Source organism: Coregonus lavaretus (genome assembly GCF_964263955.1).
Source record: "Coregonus lavaretus genome assembly, chromosome: 17".
NCBI lineage: Eukaryota > Metazoa > Chordata > Actinopteri > Salmoniformes > Salmonidae > Coregonus > Coregonus lavaretus.
In genome coordinates, this window is record NC_140004.1 from 43,662,232 (window position 1) to 43,677,696 (window position 15,465).

Sequence of the window (15,465 nt, forward strand, 5' to 3'; positions counted from 1 at the left end):
TAAACAATTCCTGAAAGCAGAAAATGTCCCAGTTCTTCCATGGCCTGCATACTCACCAACATGTCACCCATTGAGCATGTTTGGGATGCTCTGGATCGACAGCGCGTTCCAGTTCCTGCCAATATCCAGCAACTTCGCACAGCCATTGAAGAGGAGTGGGCCAACATTCCACAGGTCACAATCAACAGCCTGATCAACTCTATGCGAAGGAGATGTGTTGCGCTGCATGAGGCAAATGGTGATCACACCAGATACTGACTGGTTTTCTGATCCACGCCCCTACCTTTTTTTTCTCAAGGTATCTGTGATCAACAGACATCTGTATTCCCAGTCATGTGAAATCCATAGATTAGGGCCCAATGAATTTCTCAATTGACTGATTTCCTTATATGAACTGTAACTCAGTAAAATCCTTTGAAATTGTAGCATGTTGCATTTATAATAATAATAAGCCATTTAGCAGACGCTTTTATCCAAAGCGACTTACAGTCATGCGTGCATACATTTGTGTATGGGTGGTCCCGGGGATCGAACCCACTACCTTGGCGTTACAAGCGCCGTGCTCTACCAGCTGAGCTACAGAGGACCACATTTTTGTTCAGTATAGTTTTATTTTGGCCATGGAATCTTTGGGTCAGCATAGTGCCCACCAAAATTCTAATGACAAACACCATACAAGAGCTTCTATACCTAAGCCCTACTTTCAGCGTTGTACACTTTTGGAATGACTATATCCTATGGGAGCAGCCAGAACATTCTGGATACTGAAGTTGAAAATAGCTCTAAAGATATGACTGAGTTTCCAGAACACGGGCACAAATGAGCAAGATTTACTAAAAAAAAAAAAACCAGATATACCACATTGGTACACATTGTTGAAATTAGGACAAGGATTGGTGTGTTTTACTTTGTTTTCTTGAGTCAAAACCAACTGGAAATGGGCTTTGTGCTTCAATTTACCCTTTGAAATGTTGAAAAGTGTCATCTTTCAGTAAAAAAAAAAAAGCATACTTGAAGCGAATGTAAACATTTAATTAAACCAATTTAATCATAGAGCAGTTGAACAAGAGTTAGCAAAGTTTAGGATGAGGGTGATAAAGTAGTTGTTGTTCAGCCACCTGGCATCGTGGGATTGGTGCCAACAGCAAAGCAACTTCCCCTAATGTATCCTGGAGAGAAGAGAAAACATGTGGCAATGGAGGGATCATTCAAATGATGTGAAAAGGGATTCAGTATTCTAACACACAGGTAACAAGTAAATAACCTGATGTGGACCAATTCAGAGGCAAACTACTGTATGTGAAAGTGTCTAGGGGTCATCACAGGTGATACCACACAACATAAGAAAGAGACACACCTTGAGAGCATCATGCCAAACACGAAGTGTAAAGAAGGGTCTTTCCTTGAAGGACAGAGAAGGAGAGGAGGGTCTCAGCTGAGGTCCAAGCATTCTGATTGTAGCAGGTTGAGGGACTTACTAGCTAGCATGAGGGACTAACTTACTTCCACTAGCTAGCATGACTATAGTCAGTAGGCAGGTCCGGCTAGCTAGTCAGCCTGCTAGCTAGTCAGTTAGCCAGCTTGCTAGCGAGTCAGCAGTAACTTTAGCCGGCTAATGTTAGCTAGCCAGGTAGTGCAAGCCAACATTGTTACATTTTTGTAGAGTTCATCTATTGGCATACTAACTTCATGATAAATTAAGAATTTTAGCTAACATTACTATTTTGATCTTCCTGTCACACAAACAACTAATCCTTTCTCTGTGCTCAGTGTTGCCAGGTCAAGCAAACATTTCTAGCCCAATGACTACCTAAAACCCACCAACAAGGCCTGAAAACTAGCTCAAAAGGTTTTTCAGCAGCAAGAGAGGAGTTTGCACATTTGTCTCCATAATGACAATCTAAATACTTATGGTAAAATTGCTTCTCTGCCTTTCTCCCTTTGTTATTGGTTCATCAGACCAAATTATTTAAACTGAACTATATAAGTGATCGATAGTGAATGGTTAAGAGGTATTTATTTTTCAGAAAACGATTTTGTGAAATGGTGTTAACAATGTTAATCATTGTGAAAGTGTTAATACAAGTCACATTGCTATAAATTAATCGTATTCCTTTAAACTGGAGTATAAAAATCTAAAAGCCCCAAAAGTTTGCTTTTTTGCTTATTTTATTTCATAATAAATGTCAATTAAATGTATAGCGAAATATACTCACCGAAACAGTAGCCCTCCATCTAGAGCAGGGTTTCCCAACCCTGTTCCTGGAGAGCTACCCTCCTGTAGGTTTCACTCCAACCCCAGGTATTACTAACCTGATGCATCTTATCAACCTGCTAATTATTAGAATCAGGTGTGCTAGATTAGGGTTGGAGCAAAAACCTAGAGGACTGTAGCTCTCCTGGAACAGGGTTGGGCAGTCCTGCTCTTCAGAGAGTAGAGGAAAATGAGAGATATACTGAGGGATGAGTTAGATAAACAGGTGGAATGAGACTTTACAGACAGAAGACTAAAGGAAGTGTCTGTTTGTTCTGCTCACCCCCAAAGTGCTGAGTTAGGCAAACCAGGGGCCCCACTACCAGGTTGAAGCCATTTCTTGGACTTTAGGGGACACTCAGCAACAGGGTTCCAGCCAGTGAGAGGTGCATGCTGGTGATCCCTGTACAAGTTGGTGCTGCTGCCATTTCTCATCACCACATAACAGAGACAGAGAGTAGAGGAACAGACAGAAATACAATGAGGGATGAGTTAGAGAAACAAGCGGAATGAGACTTTACAGACGACTGAAGGAACCGTGTGTGTGTAGACTCAAATAACGCTTGTAAAAGTTACTCACCCTGCTTTTGTCTTGTGTTTTTCTTGTTTTTCTTGTGTTTTGAGAGAGTTTCTTGCTGTGGCATCTTATCACCACACACAGACGCTTCTTTGTTGTGACATCAGTACTTTCATCAACAATGAGTAAGGCTCATTCCCAATGTCCTTTATTAGTCCCTCATGCACTGCAGGCCCTATAACTGCATTTATGAGCGCTGTGCATTTTTGTTCTGTGGATATTGATTCCTTTCTTTGCAATGTCTTCAACAACACATCCCAGGTGATCTACAGTTGCAATGCTGGAGTGGCATGCAACCATCTGTAACTCTGATCGTTTAACTGTTACTCTCTTACAAATGTAGTTCCTGTGTCAAAAAAACGTTATTGCGTTAGAAAATGGAGCAGCATTTCTGTTGCGTTTCTCCGTTTGTGCATGAGAAATAAGATAGGCGTGGTGAGCTCCAATCAATACCTACAGTACGCTTTTCTGTAATCTCCTGGGATGCTCTTAATCCATTCCATTATACCCCGTTCTCTTTACCAGTCTTTGTAATATTTCCCCCATTTACCTGGCATTCTGACAGTAGAATCATGTCTAGCCAGTAAACTAGCGTGTCAAATCGGTCCTTCCTCTGTCCTCACCTCTGCACGTTGCTCCCTCTCTCGTCTGACTTGTTAGCTAGCTAGCTACCTACCTACCCAGAGAGAAAGTACATTGTTCGATCCTCTCTCCCTCACTCTGAAACCCTTGCTGTGTTGGCTGTAATGATTGGTAGGACTGTGGGCAGTCAGGATACAAAGAACGAAGCAAATAAGAATTTTGAGGGAGAAGTATGTAGCTAGCAAGTGCTGCTGTTCGTTGTTGAATCTCACATGACTTCATGATGTGTGCGTGCTGCTCTCACTAACGTGACTCAGCTGAACTGCCTGCAGCAGAAGCGCTCTCTGTCTCAACAGTACTACACACACACACACACACACACACACACACACACCCCGCCCTTCTGCTTCTTCTTCTTCTTCTTCGATTAGGTTTAACGGCGGTTGGCATCCAATAAATGTTGCATTACCGTCACCCACTAGACTTGAGTATAACTCCCTTCTACTGTGCTTATAACTACCCTACCATCTAACACTACACTCACAAAAAAATAAAAATAAATGTAATACAAAAAAGAATAAACACCACCCTACTCCTCTATTTAAATACATTTAGTCCTACTTCAGGCCAACAGCCTGAAAGGATGGGACACCACCACTTAACACACCCTGTAACTCTTCTGACATCAAGTCTCGCACATCCAAATACGTCTCTGCAGCTGCCACTACAAGCTCAATGTTCTGCGACGTACAGTCCATCCCTGCAGTACAGTTGATAACCATTGCTATAAATGCTAAAAATCCAATCTTACTGAAACATACACTACCGTTCAAAAGTTTGGGGTCACTTAGAAATGTCCTTGTTTTCGAAAGAAAAGCAAATTTTTTTGTCCTTTAAAATAACATCATATTGATCAGAAATACAGTGTAGACATTGTTAATGTTGTAAATGGCTATTGTAGCTGGAAACGGCTGATTTTTAATGGCATATCTACATAGGCATACATAGACCCATTATCAGCAACCATCAGTCCTGTGTTCCAATGGCATGTTGTGTTTGCTAATCCAAGTTGATCATTTTAAAAGGCTAATTCATTAGAAAACCCTTTTGCAATTATGTTAGCACAGCTGAAAACTGTTGTGCTGATTAAAGAAGCAATAAAACTGGCCTTCTTGAGACTAGTTGAGTATCTGGAACATCAGCAATTGTGGGTTCGATTACAGGCTCAAAATGGCCAGAAACAAATAACTTTCTTCTGAAACTCGTCAGTCTATTCTTGTTCTGAGAAATGAAGGCTATTCCATGTGAGAAATTGCCAAGAAACTGAAGATCTCGTACAACGCTGTGTACTACTCCCTTTACAGAACAGCGCAAACTGGCTCTAACCAGAATAGAAAGAGGAGTGGGAGGCCCCGGGGCACAACTGAGCAAGAGGACAAATACATTAGAGTGTCTAGTTTGAGAAACAGACGCCTCACAGGTCCTCAACTGGCAGCTTCATTGAATAGTACCCGCAAAACAACAGTCTCAACGTCAACAGTGAAGAGGCGACTTCAGGATGCTGACCTTCTAGGCAGAGTTGCAAAGAAAAATCCATATCTCAGACTGGCCAATAAAAAGAAAAGATTAAGATGGACAAAAGAACACAGAAACTGGACAGAGGAAGATTGGAAAAAGGTGTTATGGGCAGACGAATCGAAGTTTGAGGTGTTCGAATCACAAAGAATAACATTTGTGAGACGCAGACCAAATGAAAAGATGCTGGAGGAGTGCTTGTTGCCATCTGTCAAGCATGGTGGAGGCAATGTGATGGTCTGGGGGTTCTTTGGTGGTGGTAAAGTGGGAGATTTGTACAGGGTAAAAGGGATCTTGAAGAAGGAAGGCTATCACTCCATTTTGCAACCCCATGCCATACCCTGTGGATGGCGCTTGATTTGGAGCAAATTTCCTCCTACAACAGGACAATGACCCAAAGCACAGCTCCAAACTCTGCAATAACTATTTAGGGAAGAAGCAGTCAGCTGGTATTCTGTCTATAATGGAGTGGTCAGCACAGTCACCGGATCTCAATCCTATTGAGCTGTTGAGGGAGCAGCTTGACCGTATGGTACGTAAGAAGTGCCCATCAAGCCAATCCAACTTGTGGGAGGTGCTTCAGCAAGCATGGGGTAAAATCTCTTCAGATTACCTCAACAAATTGACAACTAGAATGCCAAAGGTCTGCAAGGCTGTAATTGCTGCAAATGGAGGATTCTTTGACGAAAGCAAAGTTTGAAGGACACAATTATTATTTCAATTAAAAATCATTATTTCTAACCTTGTCAATGACTAAATTTCCTATGCATTTTGCTATATTTCCTATTCAAACTCATTGCATGTATGTTTTCATGGAAAACAAGGACATTTCTAAGTGACCCCAAACTTTTGAACGGTAGTGTATATCAGTTGTTGGTTTATCCCTCTGTACTGGTACAGATCTACCACTCCCACCACTCCTATCAGGATCCCTCCCCCTTGATCCATCTTCCTCTACTTTCTTCACTGCCTCAGCATATGACAACTTCTGCACTAGGGTCATTCTACAGATTCGGTGCCTTTTGTGATTGAGGAGGATGAAACAATGAACATTAAAATCTTAAGCTTTTTTTTATTTGATGTGACAAAGTAATGTGTGTACTTGATAGAAAATACCTTTTCCCATCTCAATGTAGAGTATTAAGTTATTATTCTGTATTATTTTCTCAAACAAGTCCCAATTTAATTCAACCCCGTCACAGTCATTTTGTTATTCAACTATTCATTTTTCCAATAAGCTTGAGATCAGCTTCTGGCATAATCTCACAGTTTAGATGTCCCTTGTAAATAATGGCATATTGTAATTAAAGAGAAAATCAAGAAAAACTGACCAGCACCATCCTTTCCAGTTTACAAATTTTCCAAATTTCTAATCTAACTCCACATTTTCGCAAGTAATGTGCAAGAATGCTGCGTAATTCCTGACAAAATTGAAATAGCCTTATTTACCCTGATTTAATACACACAATAAAAACACTATTGATGTTATATTTTGTGTATTTAATACAAAAATGTAAAAAAATTATCTCGTAACAGGGATGAATGCACCGCAACAGGGTTGAAAATCATGTAACAGGGTTGAGTGAAAAGCATCACGTGTCATATGTTTTATCTTTTGAGATCACTAACATGTTGCCATTTTTTAAACATTTTAAACATTTTTAAACCTACTGTCAACATAGCTTTTAAAATCTAAAGAATCTAGATGAAAGCTAGACAGAGTAAAACACATTAATGAACTAATAACAGTAACAACATTTCATTGATTTCATAAAAATATCCATCTGATAATGGCAGGAGTCTGTTTGAACATTGAGCAAACATCTTAACATTGATAACCTATATAGGTCACATGTTGCCATTTTTTAACATTTTAAACTACTGTCAACATAGCTTTTAAAGTTTAAACAATCAAGATGAAATCTAGACAGATTAAAACACATGAATAAACTAACAACAGTTACAACATTTCATTGATTTCATAGAAATATCCAGAGTAATGGCAGGAATGTCTGTGTTGTTTGAATGTTTGAACATTAAGCAAACATCTTAACATTAATAACCTATAGGTAAGCCTACAGTTTGTTCACCATTTTTACTGAGAGAGCCTAGCCCACACTTCCTTCTGTATTTCCATGTGCCTAGAAGTCACCGGTTTAGGGGGATCAATGTGTTCCAAGATGTCCTCAAATGGATACCACAGGATATCATCAAGAAGTGGCCAGAAGTACCTATTTGGTCCAGCACAGCACATGCATTTGACCTGCACATGGGATTCATCTGTGGCTAGAATTATTCCGGGATAGAAATCGTCATCATATTTGGCCACGCACCATTTCCCGCATATGTCTGGATTTGCCCAATCAACCTCCCTCTGTGACACGACTGATGTAACTTTAGGGGTAAATGTGAAATGTTGTGTATTGAAACACTGGCATTCCAGTTTCTTGTTGTGGACTGTGCACATACAGCTTACATCACGGTAGGCAATTTGCCTTGCAGCCACACAAACAACTTGGTGGATCCGCATTGTGGATGGAACTACTGGCAAATTGGCTGGCATACCTTGGACGGCTTTCTCGATGGCCTCGTCTTCAATGAAGTAAAGCTTGATGGCAGTGTTGTTCTCCTCTAAGACCCTGTACAGAGTATGAGCATTTGGGATGTCACATCCTTGACTTATCAGCCTGTCTGCGGTTCTTTTTAGGGTTGCACCAACACCATCTGGTGCTCCCTTCCCATGCCCTGCTTCAAAGAAATTCCAAGACCCTGCCCTCAAGCCCCTCTTGGCCAGTTCTGTGCTGAACAGAAATAAATTGCCTTTTTGCCTGTACTGGGTACAAGGGCCATCGCTGAAGAAGTGTACTGTTGATATGTTGGGGTGGGTATGTTGCAGGTCATCAAGCACCGGACTGAGGTGTGCCCAGATAGCAGGAGGAGCCTTATTCCTTGATGGAGAAATGGTGGTGAAGCAAGTTGGTTGCTGATTCTGTCCAACGTAGAGGACACCTGTGTGGAGGACGGCCTGTTCATGAGATGAACCAAAGTGAACAGACTGTATCTCTGTCCCATATCTGCAGGTGAAGTTTTCTGAAAAATCAATATGGATAAGGCACTAATCTGCAGACATGTTTTTCTTGAGTTCGCGACAGTAAGCATACTGCTGTTTAATGTTGAAAAGATGTTTCCGAAACCTAAAGAGGAGCGTATGAAACAACTGTACTAGTTGTTCCTGCGTCATGTTTACCTCATCCTTCACAGTGACTTTTACTGTTTGACCTTCCTCATTTTTTCTTTGCTTTTCTTTGACCATCCACTGGAGAAAGACAACATTTTCATCAGCAGCATACAAGCTTGACATTGGAACTGTTTGGTTCTTGCATTGTTCACATTCACCGTACATGCACTGCTTATTCAAGGAACTACAACACACACTTTCAACTAAATCTTCAAGCACTGACGATTCAATAAGCTTAATTTGTTTGAGCTTCTCTGCGACAAAGGTCAGGTTTTCGTGAAGCTTACACATACAAGTGTCCCGATCAGCAAGGGAAGGGTAAACCACCCAGAAAGGCCGGAGGCGGCTGAACATGGAGTATGAAATTTCTTCTGTGTTCTCTGCAAGAAACTTCCTATGCAGATTTTTCAACGTGTCAAGGAGGAACCTCTTCTGCATCTTCTGTTTGTTCTTTGTTTTAGTTTGCTTTTTGCCAGTGGTCATTCTACTGATATCATCACGTGTGAAGAAATCCCTCACCCTCTACATGATGTCCACAAAGTTTGAGATTTTCTTTCTTTGAAATGTAGATACACTGCCTGTGAGCTTCCAGCGTTTCTTTGAAAAACCCAAAGCAGACTCTGAAAATGATTGCAGTCTATACTTCTTAATAATGTTACCTGCCACTACTCTGGATATAATTTGCTTCTCTCGTTCAGTTTTTGCATTTTTATAATGCTCCTTTATTTGAGCAACGAGTGCTGTGTGATGCAGTGCAGATCTTCTGACATCACTTGGTACAGCTGTGGATTTTGACGAAGTCTTCTTTTCTAAACGCTGGAGCCTTTTTTTGTACTTTTCTTTGGCCCTCCTTTCTTCATCAAGACATTTCTGTAAATCAGCTACCTGCTTTCTCAATTTGTCTTTTGTCTTTCTTGATTTTTTCTTCCCCTTCACAGATTGTCTAAAACAAACAAATAGACAATTCAATTCAATTTTATTTATTGTATCAAATCATAACAAGGTAAGTTCATAAGCAGTATAAATAAATGTTAAGGATACTATTACAATGTGAATATGTCTAAGCAGTTTTGAAGAAATAGTGTACAAAGTTACCAGAAATCATATTTGTATGCACTCCTTTGCACTCCTATTCTCTCTCTCTCTCTCTCTCTCTCACACACACACAATCTTTTTCCTAACCTTGTGGGCTCATGTGACATCACCACGTCTCTATCAGGACTTTGTGGAGGGGTGGCAATAGTATTAACAGCCATTTCCCTTTGCTTTTGCCGCTCCTTCGCTTTTCTCCATCCCTTTCTCCTCATCTTTTGACCTCTCTTATCTAGATCTCCTATTCCTTTCTTCTTTCCTGCTAAAACATATTTTGTCCATCTCATGCGTTCACTCCTGAGGTACTTTTCCCTTCGTTCTGGATCAGCATTTCTTCTTGCCCTGTACTCTCTTTGCCTTTCTGCTGCTGTTTTTGCCATTGTTGAATCTGAAATTGTAGGTCAAGGTCAAGTCAATGACCAGTTTACTCTCCAAAACTAATTACTGTATCCTTTTAATCACTATGTAGTAAAATGAACGTGAACTTGCATATAATACTCCTAAATATGTCAGTACAAACCAGTCGGCTAGTGAACATGAACCCCTCACGCACCAGTTGCCAAGGCAGTATACTGTATGTCTTTTTAGACTAGTCTTCATTTACATTCTCTAGTCTTTTTATGCATTACCAAATTATGGTATGTAAGTCGCTTTGGATAAAAGCGTCTGCTAAATGGCATATTATTATTATTATTATTATTATTATGCTTTAAAGCAACAAAACTTTATTTTCTGTTGATTGTGTGTCCATGACCACCACCACCTCGTGTCTTAAAGATCTTACATTTCCAGGAGAATTACCTGACCACCGGCGCGCGGATGTCCCTCACCTTCCTCTCTATGTGTGTTTCCTTTCTGCTGCTGTTTTTTCCATTGTTGAATCTGAAATTGTAGGTCAAGGTCAAGTCAATGACCTGCTTACTCTTCAAGACTAAATATTGTATGTAGTAAAATGAACATGAACTTGCAGATAATACTCCTAAATGTCTCCTGAGTGGCGCAGTGGTCTAAGGCACTGCATCGCAGTGCTAACTGTGCCACTAGAGATCCTGGTTCGAATCCAGGCTCTGTCGCAGCCGGCCGCGACCGGGAGACTCATGGGCGGCGCACAATTGGCCCAGCGTCGTCCAGGGTAGGGGAGGGAATGGCCGGCAGGGATGTAGCTAAGTTGATAGAGCATGGCGTTTGCAACGCCAGGGTTGTGGGTTCGATTCCCACAGGGGGCCAGTATAAAAAAATATGTATTCACTAACTGTAAGTCGCTCTGGATAAGAGCGTCTGCTAAATGAGTAAAATGTAATGTAATGTAAATATGTCAATGTATATAGGAGAGAACAAATTAATTGTCACTTTTTTTAAGTTATTATTTTCAAAAATTCCTCGTACTTTTAGTTGATACTGTAAAACCGTAAACAACAAACCTTCAACAAGAAAATATGATTGGTATTAAGTAATATACATTAAATATTGCTAAGATTTAACAGCTATTCAACCCTGTAACAGCCATTCAACCCCGTAACATTGAAAAATGTGATGGGGTTGAATGTGACAGGGTTGAAGATTTTGTGCTAATCTGTTGCTAATTCGGGATGCTAGCAGCTAGCAGTGTGCCACATGGCCTTATTCAACAAAAGACATTGTTATACTTCATAGCTATAAAAACAATTATTGGTAAAATCTTAACTATGAATTCCCCCCCCCCCCAACAGAGTTGAATACCTGAGATTGACAAAGCCCATATGTGCTTAAAAAACATGAAATATTTATAAAAAGTGAGAGAGCAGCTTACCACTTGTCACACCAGGCTTCTCTGAAGACTTGTATGATGTCACTTCCTCATAAATGATGTCCACAGGATCAAACCATTATTTAATTGTGAGTGGGGATATTGTTGCGTTACGGGGTTGAAAGAAATACAAGGACAGGGGTAAAAGCCTGAATTTCTCAGAAAATAAAATGTCTTATGCTGAGAAAATGTATTATGCATAATAAGGGGGCATATACAATTAATTTAACAAAAAAAAAGCATTATTATTTAACACTGTGTACTCAAAATGAGTCACGCCATTTGCATGATGGTCAATAGGGACAGGCGAAATTCTTAATACTCCTAAGAAAAGCAAACATATAAGTATTGAAATTCATCTCTGTTTAAAATCATATTCTCTACTCCATATTAAAAACATGTAAAACTTTGAAATGTTGTAATTTAAGTGTAGTTTGATAAATGTTCTGACAAGTTATAACACTAGTACATCTTGGGACACTGACAATACTGAAATGTCACCGAATCTGTAGAATGACCCACTACTCTAACCCTGGAAACCTTAACCTGCCTCTCTCACACAGGACATTTCTGATCCCCAGCCCTATGGGCACCCCTACAATATTTTTTTATTTTTTTATTTAACCTTTATTTAACTAGGCAAGTCAGTTAAGAACAAATTCTTATTTACAATGACGGCCTACACCGGCCAAACCCGGACGACGCTGGGCCAATTGTGCGCCGCCCTATGGGACTCCCAATCACGGCCGGTTGTGATACAGCCTGGAATTAACACATACCACTACTTTCCCCAATGCTACACATTCCTTTGTCTCATGCCCTTCTGCACACTTCTCACACCTAGGAACCTTCCTCCTACACACTGCTGCCACATGCCCATAAGCTTGACACCTGTAACAACGTAATGTATTCGGCACAAAAGCTTGTACAGGATAACTTATATATCCTAACATCACTTTGTCGGGCAAAGACTCAACATCAAAACTCAAAAGAACAGACAACGACTCTTCTGTTTCACCACCGGCTCGCCCCTACCTTCCAATGACTATATGAATCTCCTTCCCCGCCACTCACTCACTCACTCACTCACTCAGCAACAGCAGCCTGCCTCACTGCCTGATAGTCAGCAGCAGGTGACAGGTCACAGGTCACAGTGAAATTAATAGATAATAAATAAAGAGAAATGCCATGGCAACCACGGTGGAATTTAGAAGTAGCCCAAAACCCCGCAACCCGCAACCAATACATTTTCACCCGCAACATCATTTTCAAAGTAGACCAATTTTAGGGGAAGCCGCGAACATGGCAATCCTGTCTGTGCTGCTAAAACTGCAGCTCAACCCACACTGTAAACACACCCGCTATTCTCTTGAATATTATATTAGGGGGCGTGTACTTCCAGGTATGAACTAAAATAAAAATAAAAATTGGATACATTTTGTGTTATTTGTTTTCTTATACTCAATGCCCAATTTGGAAACCATAAACGAGAAAACAAGTTGATATCCAATTTTCGTTTTGGGTACTAGAAAAATTATAAAACATTCATTCTTGTTTGGCCTTGCCTAGATGAAAGGAAATAGGAAATATCCATAAGCATACAGACCCTTTTTGTTTTGCGTTTGATGTTTCTGTTGCAAAGCTATAGACCCTTTTCCAGTACACATAGCCTATTACTTCTAAACAAAATGACTTATTTGGGTTCTCAAACGCTTACAATGATGTTTTTGATTCTTGCTTGAACAGTCGCTAAGATTATATTTGGTTGTGATCTTTGCAAAATAACTATTTTGGGCAGCAGTTGTTAGCTATAATGGTAACGCTCATTTGATATAGCCTGTAGCAAAAGCTAGCCGAAGTGCCATTTTACTGGAGGAAGTTGAAGTGTTTTTTAAGTATAATGCAGTTGATTTGCGATGATGTCACACACATTATATTAAGCAGGACATGCACACGAGCCTTAAAATCCAATTAGAATACAAAAGTAGTGTGAAATGCACTCATAAGCAACATGTAAATAGAGGCTTCTTTTGCTGGCATTCTATAAGAACTCACCTATTGTTCTGCCACCAACTTGCACGCATCACCCTCGTGCGGCAATGTTTGCAAATACATTTGTTAACCCAAGTTTGTATATTTTTTTATATGTTTTTTATTTCATCTTTATTTAACCAGGTAACCCAGTTGAGAACAAGTTCTCATTTACAACTGCGACCTGGCCAAGATAAAGCAAAGCAGTGCGATAAAAACAACAAACACAGAGTTACATATGGAATAAACAAAACGTACAGTCAATAACACAATAGAACATCTATCTATACAACATGTGATGGATGGCATGGTTCATTCTTATTTTTGAATGAATCTATTGTACAACGTGAATGCTGATCGTAGCCTAGCGGTTAAGAGCGTTGGGCCAGTAACAGAAAGGTTGCTGGTTCGAATCCCCGGGCTAACTAGGTGAACAATATGTCCTTGAGCAAGGCACTTAACCCCAGTTGCTCTGGCTAAGAGCGTCTGCTAAGTGACGTAACATTTTTGGATGCTGTCACTTAAATGGGTGTTTCCTCTGGAGTTGACACATTTACAACTTGACAGACAGGGATGGAGAAGAGAACAGCGCCCTCGTCGAGCAGCATCATACAGTACTATACCGTGACAGACCGACTGCAACTGGGACAGCAAAGTGTGTCGTTCTTCAACTTCTATTGACGGAAGAAAAAAAGCTTTTTTTGTGTGTCCTTTGACGGACGTGATGAGCGGCAGGGTTGGCGACCTCAGCCCGAAGCAGGCTGGTGCATTGGAAGAGGTGAATATCTGTATTGTAGGCTACGTTTCTGTATATGTGTGGCAATTGTTTGTGTTTGTCGATGTGACTGACAATCGTCGACGCTGTTGAGAAAAGTAACATCTGGAACCTTCATATCTTTCCCACCAAGGCAAGCCTGTATACAGATTGTTGGCTGCAGTCCTCGTGCAAGGTTATCTGTAGAAAACATATGGCTACAGTTAATTGTAACTACCAATAGAATATTATTTCATCATGTCGTTCTCCCTGGAGTTTCTCTGTAAGGGCGTTTTCACACACAGTTCTGAGCTATAGGCCTAGTTTTTAATTTGGTTTCACATTGGCAAACGTCAAACTAAAATGCCTAAAGAAAAACCACGTGTTCGTGCAAGTCATTTGTTTATTGGAGAAGAATGCCCACGTTAAATCAATCTATGATGATCAAAAAGCATAACTTCTGTGTCCCAAACTTCATATTACTTTTGCCTTGGTCTTCCAAGAACATGCAGGAGAAACAGCGCAAAAGCTGCTCCAACTGCGACGTGAATAGGCTATAATTCCCGACCCTAATCTGCATCGCCTGCGCACGTAAATGCGCTGCTACTCACAGAGATATCAAATTACTGTTGGGAGTGTAGGCGAGAGCACCGAGGTCAAATTAGTTTCATATTGGATATTCGATTTTCTGTCGCCAATAGCTATTGAACCAAGCATGCCATGACTATGAACATATCTGAGAATACTCTCTAGTGGACTTATTATTATGATTTATAACCTATGATTGAAAAGAGGAATTTCCCTCAGAAGTCACACTATTGAATTTATTTTGACCTATGCGCTTTGTTTAATGTGTAAGAATAGATTAACTTCCACACAGACTTTGAGGTGGCTTGCATGTGATTTTAGACAAGTGTCAGTGATTTTCTTATAACAATTCATTTCATATAATGTGCTTTCATTCATTTCTACAACTAAACACTTGTCCATCACTAACACACCTTTGGCCTCTCTCTCTCTCTCACTGCCACCCCATTTCATCCTTGGGCAGTTTCGAGAGAGGATTCAGGACGTTCTTCCTCTACTTCCTGCTCATCATGACCACTTCCTGTTGCGCTGGCTCAGAGGTGAGGCAAACTAAAGTTGGTGGGAGACTGAGGCTAACTATAACCGCCTGTATCTTCATCATGGCATGGTGGTAAGCTTGGAGTTGGAATAATATAATATTCTGCTATGTGAGCTGTAAGGCTGTTGTTAATAAGACCATGCTTGGCTATGGACAAACTCTCAGGTCTAGCTGGGTTACTGGGATAGGCTACTGAAGAGGTCACATTGATGGTCACACTGAACACGCAGGCACAGAGATTGTAGTTTCAACGGAACAATTTATGCAGTGGAAACCTGTATTTCTCCATAGTTTTGCAACACAGAAGTAACCAACAGCTTTTCAAATAGTAACCGACCTTTAGGGAACTTACAACACTTGCATACGGTAAATGCCTTCAGTTGTCGGTTGGGGGTTGGGGGGAAGATTTAGAGAAAGAGAGAAACAATTTAGAAACCAAGCTGTTTAGCT

General features: G+C 40.5%; 1 protein-coding gene and 1 long non-coding RNA gene across 2 annotated transcripts in view; one reads left to right on the forward strand and one right to left on the reverse strand.

Moving 5' to 3' along the window:
* Positions 1-599: 599 nt before the first annotated feature.
* Positions 600-3,737, reverse strand: LOC311144578. The gene is made up of 4 exons (XR_014614510.1): positions 2,835-3,737; positions 2,538-2,675; positions 1,358-1,402; positions 600-1,169 (listed from the first exon to the last, which is right to left on the reverse strand). It is a non-coding gene; the product is annotated as an uncharacterized lncRNA (long non-coding RNA).
* A 9,947-nt stretch (positions 3,738-13,684) lies between these two features.
* The window catches only part of LOC311144568 (SEC14-like protein 2), a 24,110-nt gene continuing 22,329 nt past the window's right edge, over positions 13,685-15,465 (forward strand). The window contains exons 1-2 of the mRNA XM_084180603.1: positions 13,685-13,913; positions 14,941-15,016. Of these exons, the coding sequence (XP_084036729.1) occupies positions 13,860-13,913; positions 14,941-15,016 (130 nt within the window). The 5' untranslated portion in view covers positions 13,685-13,859. The remainder of the gene's footprint in view (positions 13,914-14,940; positions 15,017-15,465) is intronic.